We start from the raw sequence: 27,365 nt of genomic DNA, 5'->3' as shown, positions 1-27,365 counted from the left end.
ATTCATACCAAACATGCAGCCTCATAATACAATTTCAGGTCTGGGAAGGCAAAGCCACCTCTTTCTTTTGTATCTGTAAGTATCTTATGTTTAATCCTTGGCCTTCTGCACCCCCAGATAAACTTGGAAATTTCCTTCTGCCATCTTTTGAGGCAATCATCTTTTACCATTAATGGGAACGTCTGAAAAACAAAGAGCATTTTTGGCAAAACACTCATTTTTACCGCTGCTATTTTTCCGAGTAGGGAGAGGTTCATTCTGCTCCATATTTCTAAATTTCTTTTTATCTCAAGCCAATTTTTTCATATCTTTATAAATGTTTATATTTTTTGCAGTTAACCAAATCCCTAAATATTTTACTTTTTTATGGACTTCTATCTCAATGCTTTGCTCCAACTCTTTTTCCTCTTCTTCCTTCAATTTTTTTATTAATAACTTAGTTTTATTTCTATTTAATTTAAATCCTGCCACTTCCCCAAATTTTTGAATTTTTTCTATGATTCTAGGGAGAGAATTTTTGGGGTCTTCCACTGTAATCACTAAATCATCAACATATGCTTTCAATTTAAACTCATTTTTCCCAGTTTTTATCCCAGTGGTCTCTTTTTGTCTGCTCTTATACTTCTAGCAAGTACAGTGGTACCTTAGGTTACAGACGCTTCAGGTTACAGACTCCACTAACCCAGACATAGCACCTTGGGTTAAGAACTTTGCTTCAGGATGAGAACAGAAATCGCATTGTGGCGGCGCGGCGGCAGCAGGAGCCCCATTAGCTAAAGTGGTGCTTCAGGTTAAGAACAGAACGAATTAAGTTCTTAACCCGAGGTACCACTGTACTTCCAGGACCAGAATGAACAAGAGTGGTGATAGTGGACATCCTTGTCTAGTTCCTTTATTTATCTTACAATCATCCGCTATCACCTGATTTACAATTAATTTAGTTTTTTGTTCTGAATATATTGCTTGTATTCCCTTTAAAAATTTAATTCCACAATTAATTTCTTCAAGTAATTTGTCATGAAATTCCAAGAGACGTTGTTAAAGGTTTTTTCGGCATCTATAAACAACATTGCTGCTTTCTTTTCATTTTTGACCTCCAGGTATTCTATTACATTCAGAACCTCTCTTATATTCTCTTTCATTTGTCTACCTGGATGGAATCCTGCCTGATCTTGATATATGTACTCATTTAATACAGTGGTGCCCCGCAAGGCGAATGCCTCGCAAGACGGAAAACTCGCTAGACGAAAGGGTTTTCCGTTTTTTGAGCTGCTTCGCAAGACGAATTTCCCTATGGGCTTGCTTCGCAAGACGAAAAACGAAAACGTCTTGCAAGTTTGTTTCCTTTTTCTTAACACCGTTAATACAGTTGCGACTTGACTTCGAGGAGTAACTCATAGAACGCGGTGTGGTAGCCTTTTTTGAGGTTTTTGGTGATTTTTGAAGCTTTTCCAAAACTTCTTTTAAAACTTTTTTGGGGGGGTTTTGGTTTTTGGGTTTCGGTGTTTGGAATTCAATGACTTGGTGTTGGGGAGAGGTTTGCAAGAATCTGGGCGCTTGTGTGTTTTTTTTCTGCATTTTTATGATTTTCTGTGACCATTGGGCCACTCTGCTGTTTTTTAAAAAAAAATCTGGATTTGAATTTCTGTGTGGTGGGTGGCTGGGGAAACAGTTGAGGAGGGGTTTGCAAGAATCTGGGAGCTTGTGTGGGGTTTTTTTGAATTTTTATGATTTTCTGTGACCATTGGGCCATGTTGTTTTTTTCTGTCATGTTTAGAAACTTAATTTATTGTTCCTTCAATTTTTGAAATGCTCTTTACAGTATGTGTGACTTTAAAGAGCACTTAATAAACTCTTGTTGTACCAAATTTGGCTTTGTTTGGACTTTTTTTGACCATAGGAACGCATTAATTGAATTTCAATGCATTCCTATGGGATTTCGTGCTTCGCAAGACGAAAAATTCGCTAGACGAAAAAACTCGCGGAACGAATTAATTTCGTCTTGCGAGGCACCACTGTATTTTTTTATTCTATTAGCTAAAACGTTTGCAAATAATTTATAATCATTATTTAACAATGAGATAGGCCTGTAATTTTTAATTTGCAGCAAATCTGAATCTTGTTTTGGAATTACTGTGATGTAGGCTTCTTTCCATGTTTCTGGAATTTCACCTGTATTTAAAATCTCATTCGTGACATCTTTCAATGGGTTTACCAATTGTTCACTTATTTTTTTATAATACTTTGCTGTTAATCCATCTGGACCTGGAGATTTGCCATTTTTTGTCCACTTTATTGCCTCTAACACTTCTTGAACTGTTATTTGAGTATTTAAGATCACCATTTGTTCCTCTTTAATTTTGGCAGATTACTACTTTTAATATATTCCTCAATTAAAAAAAAAATTCCTTCCCTTTCCTTTACAATTCTGAGAAATATTTTACAAATGCTGCTCTTATTTCCTTCATCTTATCTGTGATCTTTCCATTTATGTTAATTTTGTTTATGGAGTTTCTTTGTTCACTTTTCTTCAACTGCCACGCTAGCAGTTTTCCTGATTTATTGGCATGCTCAAAATATTTTTGTTTCATTCTTTTTATTTTCCAACTAATTTCCTCATTAACTATCATAGTGTATTGAGTTTGTAATGTTCTAATTGCCTGTTTAACTGACTCTTTATTTGCTTTCTTTGACAATTGTTTCTCCTTATCCACAATTTCATCCAAAATCTCTTTCTTCCTTTATTCTTTCAAATTTTTTAAAATGAGTTTTGTTGTATAAGCAGTCCCCTCATTACTGCCTTGTGTCCCAGATCATCTGCAATTTTGTCTGTCTCTGAATGTTTATTTCAAAATAATCACTCAGTTTTTAACTTTTTCCATAAATTTTTGATCATCTAATAATCAACACAGACTGGAAACTTCACACTGGAGTTCAAGCATCTGGCATTGTGTGCCTCCCCATTCTTCCTCCAGACTCTGGGTCCTTGGTTTCCAAATGAGATGCAAAAGCTGCTCTCATCAGAAAAGAGATTTGGGGAGCCATGTCATCGGCTGGTGTTGGTCCACTGTGCTTCATTAAGTCCTGGGTCAACGCAGCCGTCTACCAGGAGATTTTGGAGCACTTCATGTTTCCTTCCGCAGACGAGCTTTATGGGGATGCTGACTTCATTTTCCAGCAGGACTTTGGCACCTGCCCACACTGCCAAAAGTACCAAAACCTGGTTCAATGCCCATGGGATTACTGTGCTTGATTGGCCAGCAAACTCGCCTGACCTGAACTCTATAGAGAATCTATGGAGCATTGCCAAGAGAAAGATGAAAGACATGAGACCGAGCAATGCAGAAGAGCTGAAGGCTGCTATTGAAGCATCCTGATCTTCCATAACACCTCAGCAGTGCCACAGGCTGATAGCATCCATGCCACGCCGCATTGAGGCAGTAATTGATGCAAAAGGGGCCCAAACCAAGCACTGAGTACATATGCATGCGTCTACTTCTCAGAGGTCCAATATAGCTCTATTTGCAGTCCTTGTTTTGCTGATTTCATTTAATATTCTAATTTTCTGAGATTGTTAATTTGGGGTTTTCATCACAATTATAACAATTATAACAAATAAAGGCTTGACATATCTCGCCTTGCATGCCATGAGTCTATCTCATATATTAGTTTCACCTTTTAAGTTGAATTACTGAAATAAATGAACTTTTCCATGAGTTTCTAATTTTCCGAGTTTCACCAGTAAATCACCCATTAAAATCATCTTTTGGTCTGCAAATTCAAGTTTCCATTTTTTGTTTAAAAAAAACCTGCTTTTTTCTCATTGGGGGCATAAATTCCCACCAAGATCACCTTCTCTCCCTGAATTTTTATTTGAACTATTAAAATCCTACCTTTCTCATCCTTCTGAATCAATTTGGGTTCTAATGCAGGAATAATGTAAAAAATTACTCCTCTCTTTTTTGCCTTATCCGCCAAGATAAAGTCCAATCCTAATATTTTATTAATTAAAACTCTTTTATGCTTTCTTGCAATGTGTGTTTCTTGAAGACAAATTATATCTAGCTTTTGTTTTAAAATTACAGTTGAATCCTGTTACGTTTAGCTTTGCAGTTCAAACCGTTCACATTCCAGCTCAATATTTTAAGATTGGCCATTATCAGAGTCAGTTACAATATCTGTTTTTCCACCTGTTGCTCATTCCAACGACAGCCGCTCCAAAGCAGCTCTTTGTTCTGCTATTGGGTCTGTTCTCGTGTCATGTCCAGGGTCTAAGTCTCTCCTATGTTTTTCAAAAAATTCTTTGGCCTGGTATTCTGTTGTCAACCTATATCTTTTTTCCATAAATGTGAATGAAATCCCTTCTGGATATTCCCATTTATACCCGATGTCCACCCTCTTCAATGCTGTTGCTAAAAACCAGTACATATGCCTCCCAAGTCTCAATTTCAGTGGAATTTCCCGAAAAATGTCAACTTTCTGTTCAGCAACCAGCAGACTGTCCTCAAAACTTTTTTGAAGGATTGCATCCTTCATTTTTTTTTGAAACTAGTGTTAATAGGACATATCCTGGCCACTTTCTCAGTCTACTTTCTCTCGTCTTTACTCTGAAACAGCTCTCCATTCTGCAATAGTCTGTGTAACTTATGGATCTAAATTCTGTTCTGTCTCTGATTCTGGTAGGCCTCTTATTCTTACTGTCCTGTCTCTCTCTCTTAGCTGTAAAAGGAGGATTTGATCTTCCGACTCATTTTGCTTCTCTTGTAGTCCTCCCACTGTCCCCATGACTGCTTTTTGTTTCTCCTTCAAGCGCCCTAACTCCTCAGTAGTTTTTTTCCAATTTATCCACTTTGGTTTCTAAATTATTGACCTTTTCACCTAATTTTCCAAATTGTTCTGTCAGTAACTTGTTGGGAGTTCTCCATATCCCTATGCACTTGTTCTGTCAACAATTTATTAGATTTCTCCATATCCATATGCACTTGTTGAGTAAAACTTTTCATTGACTGAACCATCTCTTTCTTGAATTCCATAAACTGTTGTGTAAGGAAATCAGTATGTTCTGCTTTCCCTACTTTTCTAATGTCTCTTCCTGCACAATTGCTCGTCTTTTGTCCATAGCAGATTTCCTAGTAACCGCTCCTGCCTGTTGCTTACCCACCATATCTAGGCCAGCAGTCTTTCCCACAGTTCGGCACTCTTGTTTTGAACTCTTCAAGGCCACACCTGCGCTTCCTGGCTCAGCTCAGAAGTGTAAATACTTTCCCACTCCCAGACTGAACCATGAAAGTTTTATTTCCCTTTAAGCAACCTTCCCTCTCCTAGCAATCCCTCAAGACAGTAAACCAAAAACAGACAAAAAAACATAAAATAGCCCAAGAACAGACAAAGGAAGGATATAAAAGAATACCTCACTGTATAAAATACAGAAAGTAGCAGTTCTTATACCCAAGCTCTTAAAAAACAGAAAGAAAAAACAGTTCCAAGTCAAATCAACTCAAACAAACAAACAAGACCAGTCCCAATCCAGGCGACATATAAAATTAATATAAAATCATATACTTCTCTTCAGTCCTGTCCTTTCATTTTCCAGAAGATGGTGGGAAATAATAGTCCAACTTTTTATAAATCCAGGCTGTACTTTCAAACTAAAAGTCAATGTCGAATTCCACGTCCATGTAAACTGTTCTTTAGTATTTTGTAATCCAAATTTTTCCAACTTTTTGGCTTTATATATAAGTCCCATATATATTTTTTGACAGGTAGTATTTCTTAAATCCCCTGGTCTTCTAAAGGCACTGATGTTAATTCCAAAGCTATTCCAGGTTCTCCTTCCTCCTTTAGGAATTTCTCCCTCAATAAGGTAGAGAGTTCTCCTGCTTAGCCCCAATTTAATGCCTCCAAGTTCCAGGGCTGGGATTAAAGCTCGTATTTCCACAGCCTTCCCCCCCCCCCCCCGTATTTTTGCTTCCTACTCTGCCAAAGGTATCAATCTGTCAAGTTCTCTCCAGCTGTTAATTTGTATCCTCCCCCCCCCCCCCGGGGTAACTTGACACAACTGTTTCTAAAGTCTATCCAAAAGAAGGAAACAGTCTCAAAAGTCCAAGTCAAACTCTTACAAAATCTCCATGGCTGTAAATGCCTCTCTGTCTCCCATTCACAAAAAAGTCCCTTGCAGAGCCTGTCCGCAGAAATCGGAAGCTGACTTTCTTTTTGGCTTCTGTTTTACCAAATGAGTCAATTTAATCCTAATTCTTCTTTTTTAAAGCTTTATTTGGCCTTTACCTCTAATTGGAAAATCCGCTGCTTCTGTGGCAGTATGTGGCTTCAGTAGAAGAGTGCGTTGGAGCCATGAGTGGACTCAAGCCTCCTCCTTTGCCCCCGTGCGCAAAACGACAGCTGGGGGATTTGGGGGGGGGGCCGAATTATTGCGCTCTGCTGGACCCCTACGACCCCCACTCCACCATGGGGGTTTTTCCGGGGGTGCGCCAGCCCTGGCGGTCACCCCTAATGCTCTAATTGCCTGGACCGTGTCATCCCTTAAGCAGACGACACAGAGCTCACCGCCATTAGTCTCCGCAGCAAATGAGGCTTAGATTGGATTATTGATGAAAAAATTAATAAAAAATGATTTAAAAAGAGAATGCTACTTGCCCAATTAAAGTGGCTTAGATTGGATTGTTATGAATGAAAAAAATAAATATATATATATTTCAAAGAGAGAACACTACTAGCCCAATTAATGGGGCTTATAGTGGATTATCACGATCATCGTTATAATTATTATTATTTTTCCAGGCCTTCCCATGTCTACAGAGCCCAGAACCCCCGGGACAGTTACCTTCTCAAAATGATGAATCGCCAGCCAGATTTCCCCTTGCGCGTTGAACACGCAGCCGAGGTTACTCCACGCCACTGCAAAGTTGGGCTGGGTCTCGATGGCTTTCAGGTAGCAGGCCTTGGGAGAGTCGAGGGGCAGTAGGTACAGGGGGAACGGGATATTTGCACAAAAGAAAAGCAAGAAAAAAATTCCCATTAGTCCCCCTCCTCTGACCGGCCAAAAGTGATCCTGCAGTAGAGGTTCGCTCGCGCCAAAACTAGCCTGCTGGCGGATGGAGCTGCGCTGGCGCAAACCAGGACCCAAGTGCAAATTCACCATTATCAGTTACGCTGATCCTTCAATATATAGCAATTCTTTCCTAGCGAGCAATTCCTCAGCCAAGTCCAGGGAAGCTGCTTTCGGATTCGCAACTGGCTTGCGATACGCCACTGTTTGGATTGCGACGCAGTTTGGATAGCATCCCGACTGAGGTCTAGTAGCTCTTCAGATGACCTGTGGGCCTGTCTCTCCCAAATATTGTCCAGCTAAGTCAAAATTGCAATGGTGCCTTGGTTCTCAAACGCCGAAAACCCGGAAGAAAGCGTTAAAATTCTTATTTTACAGAAAGGTTCAACCTTGTTGGCATCCTCTTTATATGGACAATACAAAACTTTTTTATTGAAAATGCCTGCTCCATAGGTCTTATCTTACTACACTAGGGATTATATATAATCCAATTTCATGCATATCAGTTAATATCTTGACCCTGCTCCACTGAATTGAAATTTCAGCCTTCATGACATAGGAAAACAGCCAAGTAAACAGCTCTTTTCGTGGAGGAGGGTCAAGATACTAACTGATATGCATGACATTTCAGAAACAGCTATATAATCCCTAGTGTAGTAAGATAAGACCTTTGGAGCAGTTTTTTATAAACTGCCCTAATGGACAAGGGCAGGTTTCCTTTTGAGAATCATAAAATTCCTGCTACTCAAACACATTGCTTTCTGAACGTTTCGGAAGTGCCACGGACTTCTGGAATGGATTAAGTTTGGTGCTTTTGTTTTTGTAATTTATTTTGTGATTTTGTTTTGGAGTCTTTTTCAATTACTTTGTTTTTGTGACTGTGGAACCCAGTTCAAATACTGATGGACTGTTTGCCTGTGGAAAGGGATCAAAGCCCCCCATCCAAACAATGACTTTACTACCGATGCATGGATTAATTGATTGATGGATGGATGGATGGATGGATGGTGTGACTGCGGAAAGGGATAAAAGCCCCCCCATCCAAACAATGACTATCATCAGTGCAGGTAAGGAAAAAAATTAATTTTAATTTTTATCATCTACAATACTGTTTTATTTATTGTACAATACAGTACATTATTGCTTTCAATTCATGGATAAATGGTCTAGTTAGATAGCAAAATCCGTGTTCAATGGCTGTTTTAGGGGTTGTTTTTAAAAGCCTGGAACAGATGGCTCCGTTTTGCATTCCTTTCCATGGGAAAGAACGTCTGGGTTTCGGAACAGATTCAGTTTGAGAACCGTGGTACCCCTTTTACAGAAAGGTTCAGCCTTGCTGGCGTCCTTGGTTTCGGAATGCTTTGATTTCAGAAGGGACTTAGTTTGAGAACCAAGGCACCACTGCAAGTAGAAATTAAATTAGAAGATGCAGGGTACCGCACGAAAGACACGGTCTCTCTCTCTCTTTTCAAAGAACAAAAACTTGGCTCTCTGAGCCTAAACTCACCTGTCCAAGACGCACACCTGAATGTTACCTTCACAACCTCAAATGACAGCTTTGTACAAAGGTCCCGGTCCCTGCAATGCAAGCGCGAGAAGTCGCCAGCGCCCCCTAACAGCACGTCGCTCGCACCCTCGCTGCCAACCGCCGCGCTTTGCCGCAATGCCCATGGGTGCTGTGAGAGGCCAACCAGACCGATTCATCTCCCGGACAGGCCTGCATGAAAACTGGGGGCGGAGACGGGGGTCTTAAATTTGTGCCGGAAACCTCAATGCATCACAACCCAATTTCGTCAAGAGGCCTAGAGGAGCCGCCCGGGTGGAGATGAATCATCTAGTCCACCATTCACAAGGGCCCCATCACACGCAGTGCGCGTTTCCGCTGCGCCGCCTTTGCGCTACCACAGGACCACAGCGCGTCATCGGCAGAGCAGAACGCTGCAATCCAAACAAAGAAGGGAAAAAGGATAAAAAAAATGAACCACCAGGAAGAGTTAGATGCTTTAATTAAGTCCTTTCCCAATTATCTCTCTTAAATCTTAAGGTACTTTTTTTACGTTTATTTCTCGGAAAGAAACGTGGCTAGGACTATCAATTGCTCTCTAACGTTACTCGCTCGTACAGAAAATATTTAAGCAGTTTCCAAAGCCACAGGACAGAATATTCAGGCACGGAGCAAATGTTTTTTGTCGTGGCAGTTACAAACCCGTTACCATATTTCTCATGTGAGTTTTCGGTGTGTTCCTTCCTGGAAGAAGAGGAGGAGGAGGAGAGTCTCTGCTTTAGATCCAGCCCTCGAGCTCCCTCTCCTTACGCATGGAAAAGGTTTCCCCCACCTGAAACCTTCTAAATGTAATATCAGTGTTGGAAAACCAAAAACGAGAGAGAAAATAAAACAAGATCATTAGTAAAAAGTTCCAACAAAGCAATCAATAATCTCTGGGTATGTCTTAACACAGGGGGGGTGGAGGGCGGTTGGTCTGTAACGGGGGGGGGGGCATGCAGAAGGGAAAGGGGTTAATGGGGGGCAACAGCAAACTGGAAGAAAGGCTCCGAAACTCCTGCAACAATTGTATTTCAATTCAGGTGGTAAAGATTGTGCTGGTTTGGTCTTGCAAATGCACTGATGGCCAAAGAAATACATTGCCGTTTGTCCAGAATATATATAGATGTATTCTCCCCCCCCCCCCGGTTTAATGGAGTTCTTGCAAAAAATGGAATAACACTTTCAAGCTAGGCGTCTCTCCAGAGCTCTGAAACAAAGAAGTCAGCAACCTAAGGCAGGCGCGATGTCTCGGCCGGTGACCAATCACGCTAGAAGCCGCGGTGGCGTGCGATTCGAGTTAGCTGTCCGCCTGGTGCTTTGGAGAAGGTGTTTGGATGCCCCCACCCCATTCAGAGTCGACGCAATGGGGCTGGCCGGAGCGGCTGCCTGCCCAATCGGTGCTTGGAATTTGTCCGTTCCCAGAACCTGAAAGCGGATTCTCCCGAAAAGCAGGCTTTCTCCTCTCCCCACCCACCCCCCGCCCTGAACGGCAACCAGTCGGAAGCTACACTGTTGACGCACCCCACTCAGAAGCAGGCGCGTGGGGTTGGAAGGGAAGGACCTCTGGTGCTCCTTCTCGTTCCTCCGTGTCCCAGCAGCACAGCTTTGTAAGGTGGCTTGTAACAAGGCAATTTCGGGTCCCATTTGAAAGCCCCCGCTTGGCAGAGAGCCGTTTTGGGGTTCAAATTCTCGGCTGCAAACCGGACTGCTAGAAGCCACCTTCCCACTCTCGGCCGCACATTTTTCTTTGATCAGCTCATCTCCCGAGCAAACCAGCCACGTCACTCAACCCTTTGGACAAAGACAGATTGTTCGAAAGAAGCAAACCAGGACCAGGACTGTTTGCCAGCCTTTCTTCCACTATGGAGACGGGGGCGGGAAAAGGTTAAAGAATCATCTTTTTTTCAATGCCATATTCAGAAGGAAACATTCAATAAGGTTCTTCTCCACTTACAAGCCGCAAAGGACTTTAGAAGAGTGCCTGCTTCTCACAGGAACCGCGGACTAAGTCAGAAGGCAAGCCTCAGTTTGGAAGGAATGTTTCTTTCCAGATCAGAGAATGGTGGCGCCCCTGAGTCACATCACAATAGTGGGTAGTCTCGTTCTGCGGCAAGACTCAACGTCTTAAAACAAGTATTAATGGGGGCTTGCCAGATCTGGCCCCACAACTACGCTGGGGGAATTCAAGGCCTTCGGCTTCTCAGCCATTTCTCGGGAGTCTTGCAGATCAGTGGAGCATCGAAGACTTGGCACAAGCGTTCACATTCTCAAAAGACCGATGTTTTAAAACTCATTCTACAGAACACCTACCTTGGCTTCTTCCAAGCGACCCAGGGCTTTGAGCAGATTCCCCAGGTCACTACGCACGCAGTACAAGTCCTGGAAATTAAATGCATTGGGTCAGTCCCCAAAAGAGGCAATAGTGACATCAAAAGATTATATACAGTGGGGCCTTGGTTCTCGAGCAGCTTACTTCCTGAACAACTTAGAACTCGAACGCTGCAAAGCCGGAAGGAGGTGTTCCGGGTTTTTAACTTTGCCTCGGAAGCCGAATGGACTCCTGAGCTTCCATTTTTACTGTTGTGCAGCAAATTTTTGTCCCCCCATCATAATCAAGGGTTTTTTCATCCATTTTACCTGTACGCAGCAAATTTAAGTCCCCCCCCCATCATAATTACCGTACTTTTCGCCCTATAGGACACACTTTTTCCCCTCCAAAAATGAAGGGGGAAAGTGTGTGCGTCCTATGGAGTGAATGCAGGCTTTCGCTGAAGCCTGGAGAGCGAGAGGGGTCAGTGCGCACCAACCCCTCTCGCGTTCCAAGCTTGAGGAAGCTATCCGCAAGCCTGCGGAGCCCGGCGGGAACTTCCACCAGGCTCCACAGGCTTGCAGACAGCTGCCTGCAGCCCAAAGCCCGGGGAGCGTGGCGCTGTGCACCTCGGGCTTCGGGCAGCTCTCCGCAAGCCTGTGGAGCCCGGCGGGAGTTCCAAAGGCTTGTGGATAGCAGCCTGCTGTCCTCGAAGCCAAAACAGCGAGACGGAGGGCTGCGCAAAGCCTCCGCGGGGCGGCGGGGTGAAGGCACCCTGCCCCCCTGTGGAGTCTACAAAGGATGTCCCCGAAGCCTCAAGCCTTTGGAGTGCAGCTGCGCTCCAAAGGCTTCAGGGATCTTTAAGGCTGGCGGTGGGGGAAAGCAGCGCTTCCCCCCACCGCAGGCCCCACAAGCTCGGGGGGCAGCGGCAAGGCCTGCTCTTGAACACACCTTAAACGCACCTTGTTTTTGAGGGGGGAAACAAGAAAAAAATTGTTTCTTATTCTCCACCTCCTATGGTGTGTCCTATGGGTGCGTCCAATAGAGTAAAAAATACGGCAAGTTTTTCCCCATCCCGTTTGCATCCTTGAGCAGCTAATTTAAGCCCCCCCCCCCCCACCATCGCAATTGAAGCCTTCCATTTCTGATTGCAGTGTTCTGAGGCAATATTTGGTGCTTTTGTTTTCGCTATTTTTGCATTTTTGTTTGTGTGGCTTTTTCATTTTCCTGACTGTGGCTCATTTTGCGTTTTATGGTTGATTGATTGTATGACCGCAGAAATGGATCAAAGCCCCCTATCCAAACAATGACTATCATCAGTGAAGGTCAGGAATGTTTTTTTAAAAAAAATTATCATCTATGGTACTGTCTTATTTCTTTTATAGTACAGAACATTGATGAATGCTTTCATTTTACGGATCAATGGTCTCATTAGATAATAAAATTCATGTTAAATGGCTGTTTTAGGGGTTGTTTTTATAAGTCTAGAATGGATTAATCTGTTTTGCATCACTTTCTATGGGAAAGCCTTGGTTTTGGAACACTTTGGTTTTGGAACGGACTTCTGGAACGGATTCAGTTTGAGAACCAAGGGACCACTGTATATAGAGATTGTACAGTCTCTCATTATCTTCATCCTTTGTATGCTTGGTTCCTTTAAACATCAGAATCTTGCGGAAACGGACAGGTCTTGAAAACACCACCAAGAATAACACAGCAGATTCAACATGGGGACAAAGTCAGCCCCACTTAAGACCCCCCAAAGTGCTGCCCCAGATTAATATATGTGGCTGTATGTTCTCTGCTCTTCCTGGACTGGTACCAACAACGGGGGAGACACAAGCAATGAAAGGAGAGTGGCATAGATGGGCAGTTTCAGGTGCATAGCCATGTTGATCTGTGATAGCTATAAGAATTAACAAGTTGAAAGATGAACAAATGTTTTTTAATAACTCCAGTGGCACCTTAAAGATCAACTAAATATAAGCTTTCAGTGTATGAGCTTTGACCTGAACCCCCCCCCCCAACGGAGGTAGATCACTGTCACTTTTTTATTTTGTAAGTAGATTGCAGTCTCTTGGGAGTTGGCCGTCCCTGATACACAATTAGAAGATGGGGAACGGTTATGGAAAGAGGGGATTAATTTGACAGCTTGCAGTTCGCTGAAAGAAAATGCTATGGCCTCTTTTAAGGCAGAATACTCTTCTTCAGGGCAAATAGGGGTTGCCTGAGTCGTGAATGAAAATGACCGCGTATTAGGGAAATGTATTCTGGCAACCTACCTTTTGCAATTTTTTGAGACTTCAACTGACCGCTTTTGACACCCTTCCTGAGTATCTGATGAAGTGTGTATTACACATGCAAGCTCATACCTTGAAAGCTTATATTTAGTTGATCTTTAAGGTACCAAAGGAATTATTTAAAAATATTTTTTTTCATCTTGTTATTTATTATGATAGATGGGCAGTGTAAGCCATCACCTGGGCACTTGTTTAAGAGTGTTTAAAAACGGTCTTTCAAATGGTCAGAGCAAAAGTGATCCCGTACTTCTATGCATCAGCAAACCAGCTTCAAAAAAAGACTAGGAAACTACTGAGGGGAGTCCAAGCCTTGAGACACAGGCACAGTACCACTATACTGCAGTACCACTACAGCCTCGAGAATAACTAAGAGACTTAAAAGATAAATGTAGAGGACCCCGACAGTAAAGTCCAGTCACTAACAACTCTGGGGTTGCGGCGCTCATCTCACTTTACTGGCCGAGGGAGCCGGCGTTTGTCCACAGTTTTTTCCAGGGTCATGTGGCCAGCACGACTAAGCCGCTTCTGGCAAAACCGGAGCAGTGCACAGAAACGCTGTTTGCCTTCCCGCCAGAGCAGCGCCTATTTATCTCCTTGCACTCGGACATGCTTTCGAACTGCTAGGTCGGCAGGAGCTGGGACCTAACAACAGGCATTCGCCCTGTAGCGGGGATTCGGACCGCCGACCTTCCGACTGGCAAGCCCAAGAGGCTCAGTGGTTTGCACCACAGTGCCACCCGCGTCCCACTTCCGAGGAGACTTGGACATTTCGGAATATGAAGAGCCAGCTGCAAAGCTTTCGAATCTGAAAACGGAATCGCTTTCAGAATCGCGCCGGTTCAAAGCCACGACTTAGGTTTCGCAGAGAACTCTGCCTTCTCCCGGCGGAATTCAACTTACAGGGTTGTACTGCAGGGCAGAGACATAGGCCTGCACCGCTCCTTCCATGTCGCCTGCGGCAACTAAAGCAGCGGCGAGGTTGATGTATCCGTCAATGAAGTCCGGCTTGAGGCGCAGGGCATGCCGATAGTGCTCAATTGCCTCCTGCAGTTGGCCCCGTTCCTTGTACACGTTCCCCAGATTTGAGTAGGCTTCGGCCAGCAGTGGGTTCTGCTTGATTGCCAAAGTGCTGAAGTGAGCAGACCTGGGGAGGGGGAAAACGCAAGATTGTCTGGCATTTAATCTAATAGGTACTTACTTACTTACTTACTTACTTACTTACTTACTTACTATCTATCTAAAGGTAAAGGGGACCCCTGACCATTAGGTCTAGTCATGACCGACTCTGGGGTTGCGGTGCTCATCTCGCTTTATTGGCCGAGGGAGCCGGCGTACAGCTTCCGGGTCATGTGGCCAGCATGACTAAGTCGCTTCTGGCGAACCAGAGCAGCACACGGAAACACCGTTTACCTTCCTGCCGGAGTGGTGCCTATTTATCTACTTGCACTTTGATGTGCTTTCGAACTGCTAGGCTGGCAGGAGCAGGGACCGAGCAAGAGGAGCTCACCCCTGGGGATTTGAACAGCTGACCTTCTGATCGGCAAGTCCTAGGCTCTGTGGTTTAACCCACAGCGCCACCAGCGTCCCCATTTATCTAACTATAGATATAGATATAGATATATAGATATAGATATAATATTTCCTCTTTTATAACAAATTACAATCAACAATGATTCAATTTTACATACCCCCCCCCCCCGGCGACTTCCCTCATCTTCCCTTTCTGGTTTGTTACAAACATTGTTTTCTGCATGTTGATGTACTTTAAATATTGTTACCGTATCTTCCTCCATATTTTAATTAAATAAAATTGTGAATGTTTATTCAAAACCTGCCAGAGTCCATTTCTTTATGTTGTTTTTGTAAATAGGTTGTTAAAGATTCCCATTCATTTTTAAAGTCTCTATTGTCTTTTTCATGCAATTTATCTGTTAACTTTGCTAATTCTGCATAGTTCATCAGTTTTTCTTGCCACTGATCTTTCGTCGGTACTTCTTCAGTCTTCCAACCTTGAGCTAATAAAATTCTTGCCGCTCTTGTAGCATACATGAATATTTTCCTTTTTTTTTTTTTTTGGTAGTTCATGAGCTGAAATGCCTAGCAAAAAAGCTTCTGGCTTTTTAACAAATGTCATTTTGAACATTTTTTTCCAATACATTATATATCATTTCCCAAAAGTTTTTAACTATTTTACATTCCCACCACATACGATAAAAAGTGCCTTATCTAATAGGTACTTTCAACCCGCTTTGGTACCATCACATTATTTGATGGTGTACAGAAATGTACAGAACTTCAACACAAAACCATTATTCCTGGCTTGACGCAAACAAATTCTGCTTGAGTGGTGGGAAAAGTAACTTGCATTTTGTGCAACCTGACAAGATGCCCACTCTTTTCATCTGGGCCCATTAGGAGTTCCAAATTTTGCCAAATTGGCAAAAATGACCGAAAGAATCAGAAATCAGGAAGACCAAAATTTCAGTAAGGAATGGGGGAAATATATAATTTATCTTAAAAACCATTGTAGACAGCTAGAATCATGGGTAGGCAAACTAAGGAACCGGCCCAATTGCCTTCTCAATCCGGTCCATGGACAGTCCGGGAATCAGCATGTTTTTACATGAGTAGAATGTGTCCTTTTATTTAAAATGCATCTTATTTGTGGGGCATAGGAATTTGTTCATTTTCCTCCCAAAATATAGTCGTCCCCCCCAAGGTCTGAGGGACAGTGGACCGGCCCCCTGCTGAAAAAGTCTGCTGACTCCGGATGATTATGACACTTGTAGATTAATGTTGAATTCTGGACCTAACAGAGATGTAAAAGATGTGGATTATTATAAAACATGCCAGAGGAAATGGTTAACAAAAGGACCCACAATGGGGAGGAGGCAAGTCCAGGAGATTCTTTGGAATCTTGTTTTCATGTTGGTTGTTGGATAATCAATCGTAAGACGTTAAGCTGAAAAACTGAAGTGTTTTTTTAAGTAAAAAACCTTCTGAATTAAGATATACCATATTTTTTCATCTATAAGATGCCCCCATGTACAGTGGTACCTCTGGTTACGAACTTAATTCGTCCTGGAGGTCCGTTCTTCAGTTGAAACCATTCTTATCCTGAGGCCCGCTTTTGCTAATGGGGTCTCCTGCTGCACAAAGTTTGCAACCAGGAGCTGCTACTTTTGGGTTAGTGAAGCTCATAACCTGAAGTGTTCGTAGCCAGAAGCGTTCGTAACCAGAGGTACCACTGTACAAGAAGCTCCCTACTTTGGGGGACTCAAAGATTTAAGAAAATTTGGGGGGTGGCCTAGAGCAGGCATAGGCAAACTTGGCCCTCCAAATGTTTTTGGCCTACAACTCCCATGATCCCTATCTCACAGGACCAGTAGGTCAGGGATGATGGGAATTGTAGTTCCAAAACAGCTGGAGGGCCGAGTTGGGCCACCACTGCTCTAGATCAGGCGTGGCCCAACTTGGCCCTCCAGATCTTTTGGGACTACAACTCCCATCATACCTAGCTCACAGGACCAATGGTCAGGGATGATTGGAGTTGTAGTTCCAAAACAGCTGGAGGGCCATGTTTGCCTATGCCTGGCCCAGAGTATAAGATGCCCCCTAATTTTTGACATTATTTTTTAGGAAAAAACCTAGTATGGTAATAAACACCAACCACACATTTTAACTATGTCTAAAACAAGGAATGCTGTTTGTTATTTCTCCTGCATTAATAACGCTCTGTGCAGTACTACTACAATCATCATTAATGGAAATACCATGTGAATAAATGACAAAAAGGTCATTGCTTTTCACCTGTTCTGCACTCTTTTTTCGAATATCCTTTCACAACTAGGTTTAAGAAATGCAGGCGCCCTTGGGAAAGAGCATGGTCATTTAAAACATTTTGGGGTTATTTGCACAAGGACAATCGTTCCGCCTGCAGTTATATTAATAAAATGCAATCACATTTTCCACAATCTTCAAATAAAGAAGGAATGTCAGTTCAACAACTTTGGGGTGAAATCCTAAAAGAACTCAACAAGTTTGGGGTAAAATCTCAAAAAAGCTCAACAACTTTGGTCGGCCCTCACGCATGTTCACTTCTGGCCCTCTTTGGACATCCCTGAAATAAAATGACGCCCTCCTTCCCTCCCCACCTCATGGTTCCCTTAAATATTTGTTATCTCATCGCATGCATACGCCTTCCTCCTGACTTTCTATCTCGTCTTCTTAAAATATAACCAATCAATAAAAAGATATATATGATAAGTCGTCTTCTTCGAGTCCGGACAGTTTGCGTACAATGGGCTTTCCTATCTTGTATAAATCTGCTCCAGCCTTTTGGAAACATTTGATCTTGCTGGTTTCAGAATTTCCCTGCCCGCTTTGCCAGTTCATCTTCAACTGCCATTCTCGTGCCATTGGCATATCCTGTGGCTTCCGTTTATGAGCTAGTAAAATCCTTGCTGCTGTAGTCGCACACCTGAAAAGACTATGGTCCATTTTCGGAATCTCACCACCTATTCTTCCTGACAAAGATGCTTCTGGTTTTCTGGTAAATGTCTTTTTACACATTTTCTTTAACTTGTTCTATATCAGGGGTGGCAAACTCCCAAGAGACTGCGATCGACTCACATAATTAAAAACTGCCAGTGATCTACCGCCTTTTTAGGGAGGAAGAAAGCCCCATTTTGGGGGAATACAGGGCAAAGTTGTTGAGCTTTTGTTAGGGAGGAAGGGGAATGGCCACTCGCCAACAGATCGCAGAGGAAACAGACAGCCTCACTCAGTAAACTCCATCTTCCATTCTGCAGAGGGCAGTCTGAGGGGTCGGGGCTGGATTCTAATTTACCATCGGAAAGGGACCCAGCGATCGACCGCGATCGACCAAACCCTCCCAGGGGTCTAACAGTAGATCGCAATCGACCTGCTGGACATCCCTGTTATAGATCATATCCCAATAGGCTTTTACTTTACTTTTTACTTTTACTATACGGCCTAGAACCCTCGTACCTACAGGACCGCCTCTCCTGGTATGCCCCACGGAGGACTTTACGGTTTACAAATAACAACACCCTGAAGATCCCGGGCCCCAGGGAGATTAAACTGGCCTCGACCAGAGCCAGGGCCTTTTTGGTCATGGCCGCAGCCTGCTTGAACTCCCTCTCACAAGAGGGACTGGACATTTGGAGCAATGGATCCAAACTACAAGAAAGAAGATTCCACCTAAACATTAGGAAGAACTTCCTGACAGTAAGAGCTGTTCGACAGTGGAATTTGCTGCCAAGGAGTGTGGTAGAGTCTCCTTCTTTGGAGGTCTTTAAGCAGAGGCTTGACAACCATATGTCAGGAGTGCTCTGATGGTGTTTCCTGCTTGGCAGGGGGTTGGACTCGATGGCCCTTGTGGTCTCTTCCAACTCTATGATTCTATGATCTTTTTGCAGGGCCTGCAAGACAGAGCTGTTCTGTCCTGACTCAGAGGGTTCACCCTGACTCATTTTCTCTTTGTATAAGAACAAGCATGAAGGAGGTTTCCCAGCCTGCTCACAGGTCCTTATAATATCAGTGGAAACAGTTGGTCCTGGCGAGTACTAACCGCATTCAATTTTAACCTGAGGATTGTCATTTGTCCAGTCTAATCTTAATTGCAATTTATTTGAATTAATTTTAGGATGCATTTTAATCGTTTGTGTTATGTATGCCGGCGTGGTTGCTCGAGAGCAAACAGGCAAGACTCCCCGTTGGTCTTTTCAAGGCTTTATTATCTGTCCAAAACGTTCACAATGCAGATCGACTCAATTCCATGTCTGCTCACTCGCTAGCAGAATCTGGGAGTGGGTGGTCCTTAAACCTTCCCCAGCAGAGTACAGTGGTACCTCAGGTTACATACGCTTCAGGTTACAGACTCCGCTAACCCCGAAATAGTGCTTCAGGTTAAGAACTTTGCTTCAGGATAAGAACAGAAATCATGCTCCGGTGGCACAGCAGCAGCGGGAGGCCCCATTAGCTAAAAGGGGTGCTTCAGGTTAAGAACAGTTTCAGGTTAAGAATGCACCTCCGGAACGAATTAAGTACTTAACCCGAAGTACCACTGTAGTCTTTTGACCCCCACCCTACGCCTCCCCACTCTGCGTGTAAACCAACTGCGCAAAGAGGGCGTGGACAGAGGGGGACCTGCCTCCCCCCCCCTTTGTTCATGTTCGGTGCTGTGTCTCTCCCTTGCATACTCTGAGCCCTGCATCCCTTCCCCACTGGAGGCGTGGCTTTCCTCCTCCACGGAGGAAGTGCTGCTTCTCACGATCTTTGGAGGCTCCCTGTAACCTGAGGCTCCCTGTAACCTGAGGCTCCCTGTAACCTAACTGCCCTTCCACCTCTCGCCTCTGAGCTGATGGCAGTTCCCTGACAGTTTGATTGCTTGTTTTTATGCATATTGTATTCTTTATATGATTCTAGATTCAGGTAGGCAGCCGTGTTGGTCTGACACAGTCAAAATATATTTTTTTAAAAAAATAATTGTCCAGTAGCACCTTAGAGACCAACTCAGTTTGTTCTCGGTATAAGCTTTCGTGTGCATGCACACTTCTTCAGATACACAGAAACAGAAGTCCCCAGACCCTTATATATAGTGGGAGGGTGGGGTGGGGTTTTTCTCAGGATGGTAGTAGGAGATGAGTGATTGACTCAATGGGTATGGTAAACCTGTTGAGGTTGGAGAAGTCACCAAACCCTGATATACAGAGGGAGGGTAGGGTGGGGTTTTTCTCAGGACGGTAGTAGGACTCAATGTGTATGGTCAACCTCTTGGCAAGTGTGAACGACTGCAATTAGTTCTACAGGAAAATGCAAGGGACTGTATGCAGATGATTAGCATATGTAATGAGACAGGAATTCAATATCTCTATTAAGACCAGGTCTCTCCATAGTTGCAGTTGAGTGATAACTCAACTTACCGTCTTTTTCGCTCGATAACACGCACCCGACCATAACACGCATGTAGTTTTTAGAGGAGGAAAACAAGAAAAAAAAAATTCTAAACGAAACAGTGGATGTATGATTTTTGTGGTTCATGCTGTGGCCACAGACATGTGATCTGACGGTGTGAGTTTGGGGTAGCCCAATGCAAAAATCCTGAGGATCCATGTGGATCCATGTTTGTAACCATGTCTTTGCACCACTGCAGCCCCAGGTAACAGTGGGTGCGTGATTTTTTTGGTACAAACTGTAGCCATGGACATGCTATGTGATCTGATGGTGAATTTGGGGTGACCCAGTGCAAAAACCCTGAGGATCCATGTGGATCTGTGCTTTGTAACCACGTTTTAAGTGGGGAGGGAAGAAAAAGCACTCAAGAGACAAGGAGCACGCATGGAGCAGGCTCTGCTTCTCTCCCTCCCCCCCCCCCCTTAGCAAGCTGAAAAACTTTGCTGAAGGGACAGAGAGCCTGCTTGCTTTACAGGAGCCTACCGGTAGGCTCCTTTAAAGAAAGCAGGTTCTGCTTCTCTCCCTCCTTAGCGAGCTGAAAAATTTTGCTGGAGGGACAGAGAGCCTGCTTGCTTTAAAGGAGCCTACCGGACAGGAGCCGCTTACACTCGCCGGTAGGCTCCTTTAAAGCAAGCAGATTCTGCTTCTCTCCCTCCTCCCCCTCCCCCCCACCCTTGGTGAGCTGAAAAGCAAAGCGGGAGGAGACTGAAAATCTTGCCTGCTATTTCCAGCAAAGTGGGAGGAGAGAGATACAGAGAGCCAGCTTGCTTTAAAGGAGCCAACCGGAGGAGTGTAAGCGGCTCCTCTCCCACTTTGCTCCTTTAAAGTAAGCAGGCTCTGCTTCTCTCCCTCCTCCCCCCCCCCTTAGCGAGCTGAAAATCTTTCCTGCTATTTCCAGCAAAGCGGGAGAAGAGCTGCTGAGTGGGGAGGAGGGAGAGAAGCAGAACCTGCTTGCTTTAAAGGAGCCAACCGGACAGGAGCCGCTTACACTCGTGTAAGCGGCTCCCCTCCCCTCCCGCTTTGCTCCTTTAAAGAAGCAGGCACTCTGTCCCTCTCTCCTCCCCATTCAGCAACCACGGAGGAGGGAAGCATTCGCTCCCACGCACAGACATTTCCCCTTACTTTCTAGGAGGAAAAAAACGCGTGTTATGGAGCGAAAACTACGGTACTACTAAACTGCAAACTATGGAGTTTACAACTTGCTGAATTACAACTTATTATTAAACTGAAAACTATGGAGAGACCTGGTCTGAATAGAGATATTGAATTCTTGTCTCATTGCATATGCTAAAGCTATTTTTAGTCATCTGCGTACCATCCCTTGCTTTTTCCTGCAGGACTAATTGTGGTGGTCACGTGGGATTGCTATCTGTTCTATTGTTCAGAATGCACAGGGACAGAGAGCCCACTAATCATTGCCCTTCGCAGTTTTTAAAAAATTGAAGCGAAGTGTGACAGAAAATGACTTGCATAGTATGTTTACTACTGACCTTCTTGATGAGCTAAGAGGAGCCAGTACATTAATTCCAAACCTTGAGGCCTCTGAAGTTTTAATGAAGCAATTGGCTTATGAAAATGAAAATGCTGAATGCAAGACTGCTCTTAAAGCGATTTATCAGAAGCCAGAAACAGATAGTGCTCAAATGATTAAGCCTTGCCAGAATATTGGCACTGAGACTCACAAATCTGCCCTCCTAGCAGCAGCTTTGTCTCCATCAGGTCATTCTGCTAAAGACAGGCAATGCCACGACAGGTGGCCTTCCAGCCTGGGTTTAAATGGGAGAACAAAGACAGTTGTGCCAGCTGATTGTCAGTCTTCTACCAAAGTCACAACAGCAGAGCCAATTGCTTTTAACACACTGTATCCTGTGGCAGATCTGAGCCATGCCACTAAAGGCAGTGCTGGTTTCGACCTAGTGACAGCAGAACTTGCTAATTTTCAGTTCCCTATGGTGGTTTATAAAATTAAGACATAGCATACAGGTCCGATTCCACCTCAGACAGTGAGACTCATTCTTCATTGCCTATTACAGACTGTTTTTTCTCCTTTCCTCCCTGAACTGAAAATTCCTAATGAGTTTACTTTACAGCAGTTGCAGAGTTTTGGGGTCACCTCATACACGTGATTCTCCTTAATACAATGTCTTCACTTACAGGACTCCTTTTTTCCCCAGCCACTGCTGACAGAATAGCGATTTTAGAGTGGCTACCTTTGCCTAATACACCGCCTCGAAATATTGCTGCTTGTTATTTGCATTTTTTCTAAACAGGAGCACGAGTCCCTAATGAGTTCTTCTCTTCCCTGTCAGATTACATTTACTGATTATATTGGGACAGTTCATTTTAACCCTCCTAAAGGTCCATGCCTGGTTTTGATTCAACAGGTGCCAAGGAAATTGGTTCCTGTACAAAACGCACTTACACTTTCTAAGGAAGAAGCTCCCTCTAGAGGTGTTTTAACATATAAGGACTCTTATAACTGGCTTCTTTTTTTTACAGCTAATCAGATGAGTGCAGAGAGATCACTGTGGATACTCAATATGTGTTTAATCTTTTCATCACATTTGGCTAATTCCTATCTTTCTCCTATGCTAGATTTTAATCTACTCTCTCTGTTTTTGACACTGAAAAATCTCTTGACAAATAGAACTGTGCCTTTTCTATGCTGCTCACTTTCGCTCCCACACAGGATTCACGAATGTCATTTCAGAAGGTAATCAACATGCTGATTTTGCTCTGAAATATTTATGTCCGTTATTTTCTAATGCAATTGACAGCCATGTATTTTTTCACCAGGGAGCCAAGCAGCTGCCTAAACAATTTTCCATTCCTCTGACACAAGCTAAGGATATTATTGGTGGGTGTCCTTCATTAACTGTTTCCTTTCCTAATAAATTTTCTCCTATGGAACGCCATTGAAGGAAAGAGGTACCTCTGGAACGCCCTCTAGTGACGTACCAGCAGCTCCCCAACCTGCAGTGAGAGGGACCTGTTCCTTTGATTACCTGGGGGCAGGGATGCCCTACTGTTCTTACTTCCTCAGGTCCTTTGTGGATTCCAGGTTGCTGTATCCATCCCTATCAGCCAAGACATGCGCTGGCACCAAGACCTGCAGAAACCCATTCCGAACTTTGCAAGGACCATGACCCTGACTCCGCCTCTACAGGTTCAGCAGCCCTGTGTGAAAGTCCGTCGTGCCTGTCCTCATGCTCAAAAGGCTGAGGGATGCCCAAAGGTGACATGGGGAATGCTGAAGACCCTGACCTTTGATGCCAGGACACAACTTCAGCATCATGATGTTCCAGCAGAACCAGAGACTTTTTTAGTAGCCTTGATTACTCAGCTAAATATGAACTCTATGCTGATTTTAACATGTATATTATTTTTTTCTTGATACCTAGTACTCAATGTATCTATCTTCCCCCTGACACTTCTTCTAGTCATACCTATAATTTGAGGATGCGTTTAGCTGAAATTACTAATTGTCAGGGAAGACTTAGAGTTAGAAGTTTCCAGTTTCCCAGAGGGAGAAAGTTTTCCACAAAGGGGGGGGGGGGGGAGGAGAGCAGTGAATCTAATAGAAGAGAGCAACAGGAACAACAGGGAGGAACAGGATGTTCACAGGGACGGCAATGGTTAAGTTCTAGCTCAGATTCGGAGAAGGGGAGATACAAGCCAGCTCTAGCCAGGAGGTTAGAAAAAAGAGCAGGAAAGCAAAAGGAGCAGCTCCTTCGCCATTTTGAGAGTGGCTGGTCACGGAGAAGCAGAGCTCAGAAGGTATCTGAAAGTGACTCTGAGGAATAATATTTAAGAACCGTTTATAAGAATGTTTTGTTAATACGCAATAAAAAGTTATAAAAGAACAAGAAGTGTTTGTGTGGTGATCTGAAGAGGACAACGACCAGTCCTAACACTAATGTCTCTCATTTTTGTCTGAGTGAAACATATGATATGCACACTGCCTTAGGAGATTATATGATCCCAGTTTGTACACAACATTTTCATATGACACGACACAAGACATGTGAAAGTGGTTTTCTTGAATGGATTCCTGAAAGTGTCATTGGTTATACCAATCTCCATGATTGGGGAACAGTAACACAAAAGTTACCTCTGGATGCAATATCATTATACACACCTAGAGTTGCAGCACCGCCAGACACCTCTTGGCTCAGATTGTGAATTGCAGTGAGAAAGCAACTCACTGTTTGGAAACAGGAAGGCCAACTTGGAATTGTTCATGTTGGGATACTGCCAGGAAGACAAAGGCCATCAAGCCTCCATGTCATCTCCGTTGCGATCCATCGATCTCCCGTAGATACAGTATCAGTCAATTAGCGACACGAAGCCTCAGAAATAGCTTGCCACATTCCAGAGCTCTAGTGCACGCTCTATCAGCAGAGTTCACACAACGAAAGATGCACTCAGGAGAGCATATTTACAACTTTATTCAGCATTAGTCAGAACAAAGGAAAAAACATGACTGCCTGCTTCGATGTCTCAGGCACAGAGAGAGAAAGGAAAGCAATAGACAAAATATAAACTTCCTGTGAACAGGAAATATGCAGACTCTGTGACTCACAAAGCCTGCTCCCTTTTAAGGTGGAACGGAAATATCCTAACAGTTCACGTGTTCAACAGATTACTTTTAACTATGCTCATGTGCACTTACCAGATGGCTGGTTCTTCACGTGTAATCAAAGTTATAATTACATTCCCGCCAATTTATGTGATGCTCAGTGCTGCCTCAGCAGACTGACGTTGGTCATGCCTAGTCGCTCAATTTTTAAAAAGAATAGGCAGAGGATGTCAAGCTCTACTTCAGGAATGTCTGCTGGAGATCTTTACGTGATACATGAACACATGCAGGACAATGGAGAGGATACAATACCTCTACTACCTTAACATCTACTATCTTAAGCTCTTCTTACAAAAAACTAAACATTTTTTTAAAAAAAATTAAATAAATGAAAAACGGTGAGATGTGGTGGTCACGTGGGATTGCTATGAGGAATTATGAAAAATGTAGCAAGCCATTGTGTCAGCAATGAATGCATTGCTTTGACTGGGCTTGAGCCATTTTGACATGATTCCTGATCGAATCCCACAAGCCTCTGCACTTCTGCCATTTTCTTCTCTCTCTGCCTGACAGTCACGTATAGAGCATTTTACACAGACCAGTTGTTCACCAGGCATCCTGGGCCATAAAGATAGGAGATAGCTTTGATGTAGCTTTTGTTAGTTTAGGTAGATCTTAAGGGCCAGGAGATGATAAAAGTGCCTATCTTTCCTTGCCATTTAAAAAAGGACAAGGAGGTGATAAAAATGCCTATCTTTCCTTGCCGTCCTTCCTCTCCTGTTTACTGCCTGTTTATGACCTCTGGAGTTTGCTAAATGCATTCCTCCTTGATTCCTGTTTTATTTACCCTAAAACATGTATGCACGCTCAATTTAGTTCTTTGTAGTTAAAAAGAATTCCTCTGATCTGACTTTGTCCCACGTGGGGATGTTTTTGAAATGCTCAGAAGAAATCTGATTGGTTCTTACAAATGCTGTGTTAAGAGTTAACATTGGTATAAAATCAAACAATAATGAAATTACCTCCTGAAAACAAGTCAAGATCAAATTAAAACCTAGTTAGATGGCTTACCGCAGGATTAGGGTTGGGAACAGTAAACGCTCATCAGGCCCAACTGTTTACGCTGTTCTTATATGGGCCTGGGAGAATGCTGGGAGACCTCTTTTTTCATACTAGTTCTTATACAGGCTTTGGTTTCCATGTATCTGAAGAAGGGCACCTGCACACGAAAGCTTAGACCCAGAACAAACTGAGTTGGTCTCTAAGGTGCTACTGGACCATTTTTTTTCTTTTGTTATTTCTATGATGTTAGCTCAGGCTTCCTCAACCTCGGCCCTCTGCTGTTTTAGTTCCCAGCATCCCTGACCACTGGTCCTGGTAGCTAGGGATCATGGGAGTTGTAGGCCAAAAACATCTGGAGGGCTGAGGTTGAGGAAGCCTGTGTTAGCCGCTCTGAGCACAGCTTTGGCAGGGGAAGGCGAGATACAAATGAAATGTATTATGGTTTCATTATTATTACATTGAAAGGACCCAGCCTCATAAGTAACTTTGTCTGCATCAAAAACTGGCAAAACTATATTTCTAAGTTTGTCTGGAATGGGAAAAAGCCTAGAATAAAATACAAAATACTTATAGATACTAAAGATAGAGGAGGCTTCTCCCTTCCAGACCTAAAATTGTATTATGAAGCTGTTTGCATCACGTGGATTTGGGACTGGATAAAATTAGAGAGCGATGAAATATTAGATTTGGAAGGACATGATAATAGATTTGGTTGGCATTCATATTTATGGTATGGGAAAGATAAAAAACACAAAGGTTTTAATAATCATATAATAAGAAAAATGCTTATAAAAGTATGGAATAAATATAAAGATTTTTTAGAACCCAAAACTCCATGGTGGCTCTCGCCAGTGGAAGTATTAGCATTAAAGCATCTTTGTAAGAGAGAGAAATGGCTGACATACAGAGAATTATTAATAGAGGCTTAAAAAGGGTTAAAGATGAAAGAATATAAGGAACTAAAGACTACATTGCAAAGTTGGTTACATCATAGACAATTGAACGAACAGTTTAAGGAAGACAATAAAAAAGGTTTCAGCTACACAGTGTCAAACTTTCAAGAAGAGCTAATTGAGAGTGATATGAAATTACTAAAAAAAAATGTATAGTCTCCCGTTATATGGGGAAATGCTGGATGAAATGGTAAAGTCAGCACAAATAAAGTGGACTCAGGATTTAGGTAATAATATACAACTGGAAGATTGGGAAAAGATGTGAAAGGTGAATTTAAAATTTACAGATTGTATCTTATTGAAAGAGAATTATATGAAAAGGATTTATAGATGGTATATTACGCCAGAGAAAGTGGCAAAAATGTATAAAAAGGGATCTAAAACCTGTTGGAAATGTAAAGAAAAATATGGTACATTTTATCATATGTGGTGGGAATGCAAAAGGGTTAGAAATTATTGGGAAATGATATATAATGAATTGGGGGGGGGGGTGCTTAAAAAGACTTTTGTAAAGAAACCAGAAGCATTCCTCCTAGGAATTTTAGATCAAGATTTAGAAAAAAATGAATATTA

General features: G+C 43.1%; 1 protein-coding gene and 1 long non-coding RNA gene across 3 annotated transcripts in view; one reads left to right on the top strand and one right to left on the bottom strand.

Annotated features, from left to right (window-relative positions):
- Window positions 1–27,365, top strand: part of LOC309523338 — an 892,159-nt gene that overhangs the window by 586,854 nt on the left and 277,940 nt on the right. The gene's annotated exons all lie outside the window — the stretch shown is intronic.
- LOC309523294 (UDP-N-acetylglucosamine--peptide N-acetylglucosaminyltransferase 110 kDa subunit-like) overlaps window positions 1–27,365 on the bottom strand; it is a 116,594-nt gene that overhangs the window by 79,647 nt on the left and 9,582 nt on the right. For both annotated transcript variants that reach the window (XM_082207071.1, XM_082207070.1), the window contains exons 3-5: window positions 14,121–14,364; window positions 10,923–10,991; window positions 6,842–6,958 (exon numbers count right to left, since the gene is read on the bottom strand). In XM_082207071.1, the coding sequence (XP_082063197.1) occupies window positions 6,842–6,958; window positions 10,923–10,991; window positions 14,121–14,364 (430 nt within the window). The remainder of the gene's footprint in view (window positions 1–6,841; window positions 6,959–10,922; window positions 10,992–14,120; window positions 14,365–27,365) is intronic.

Source organism: Podarcis vaucheri (assembly GCF_965113315.1).
Source record: "Podarcis vaucheri genome assembly, chromosome: W".
Lineage (NCBI taxonomy): Eukaryota > Metazoa > Chordata > Lepidosauria > Squamata > Lacertidae > Podarcis > Podarcis vaucheri.
The sequence above is the reverse complement of the archived record's forward strand: the minus strand, read 5'-3'. Positions and strand labels throughout refer to the sequence as shown.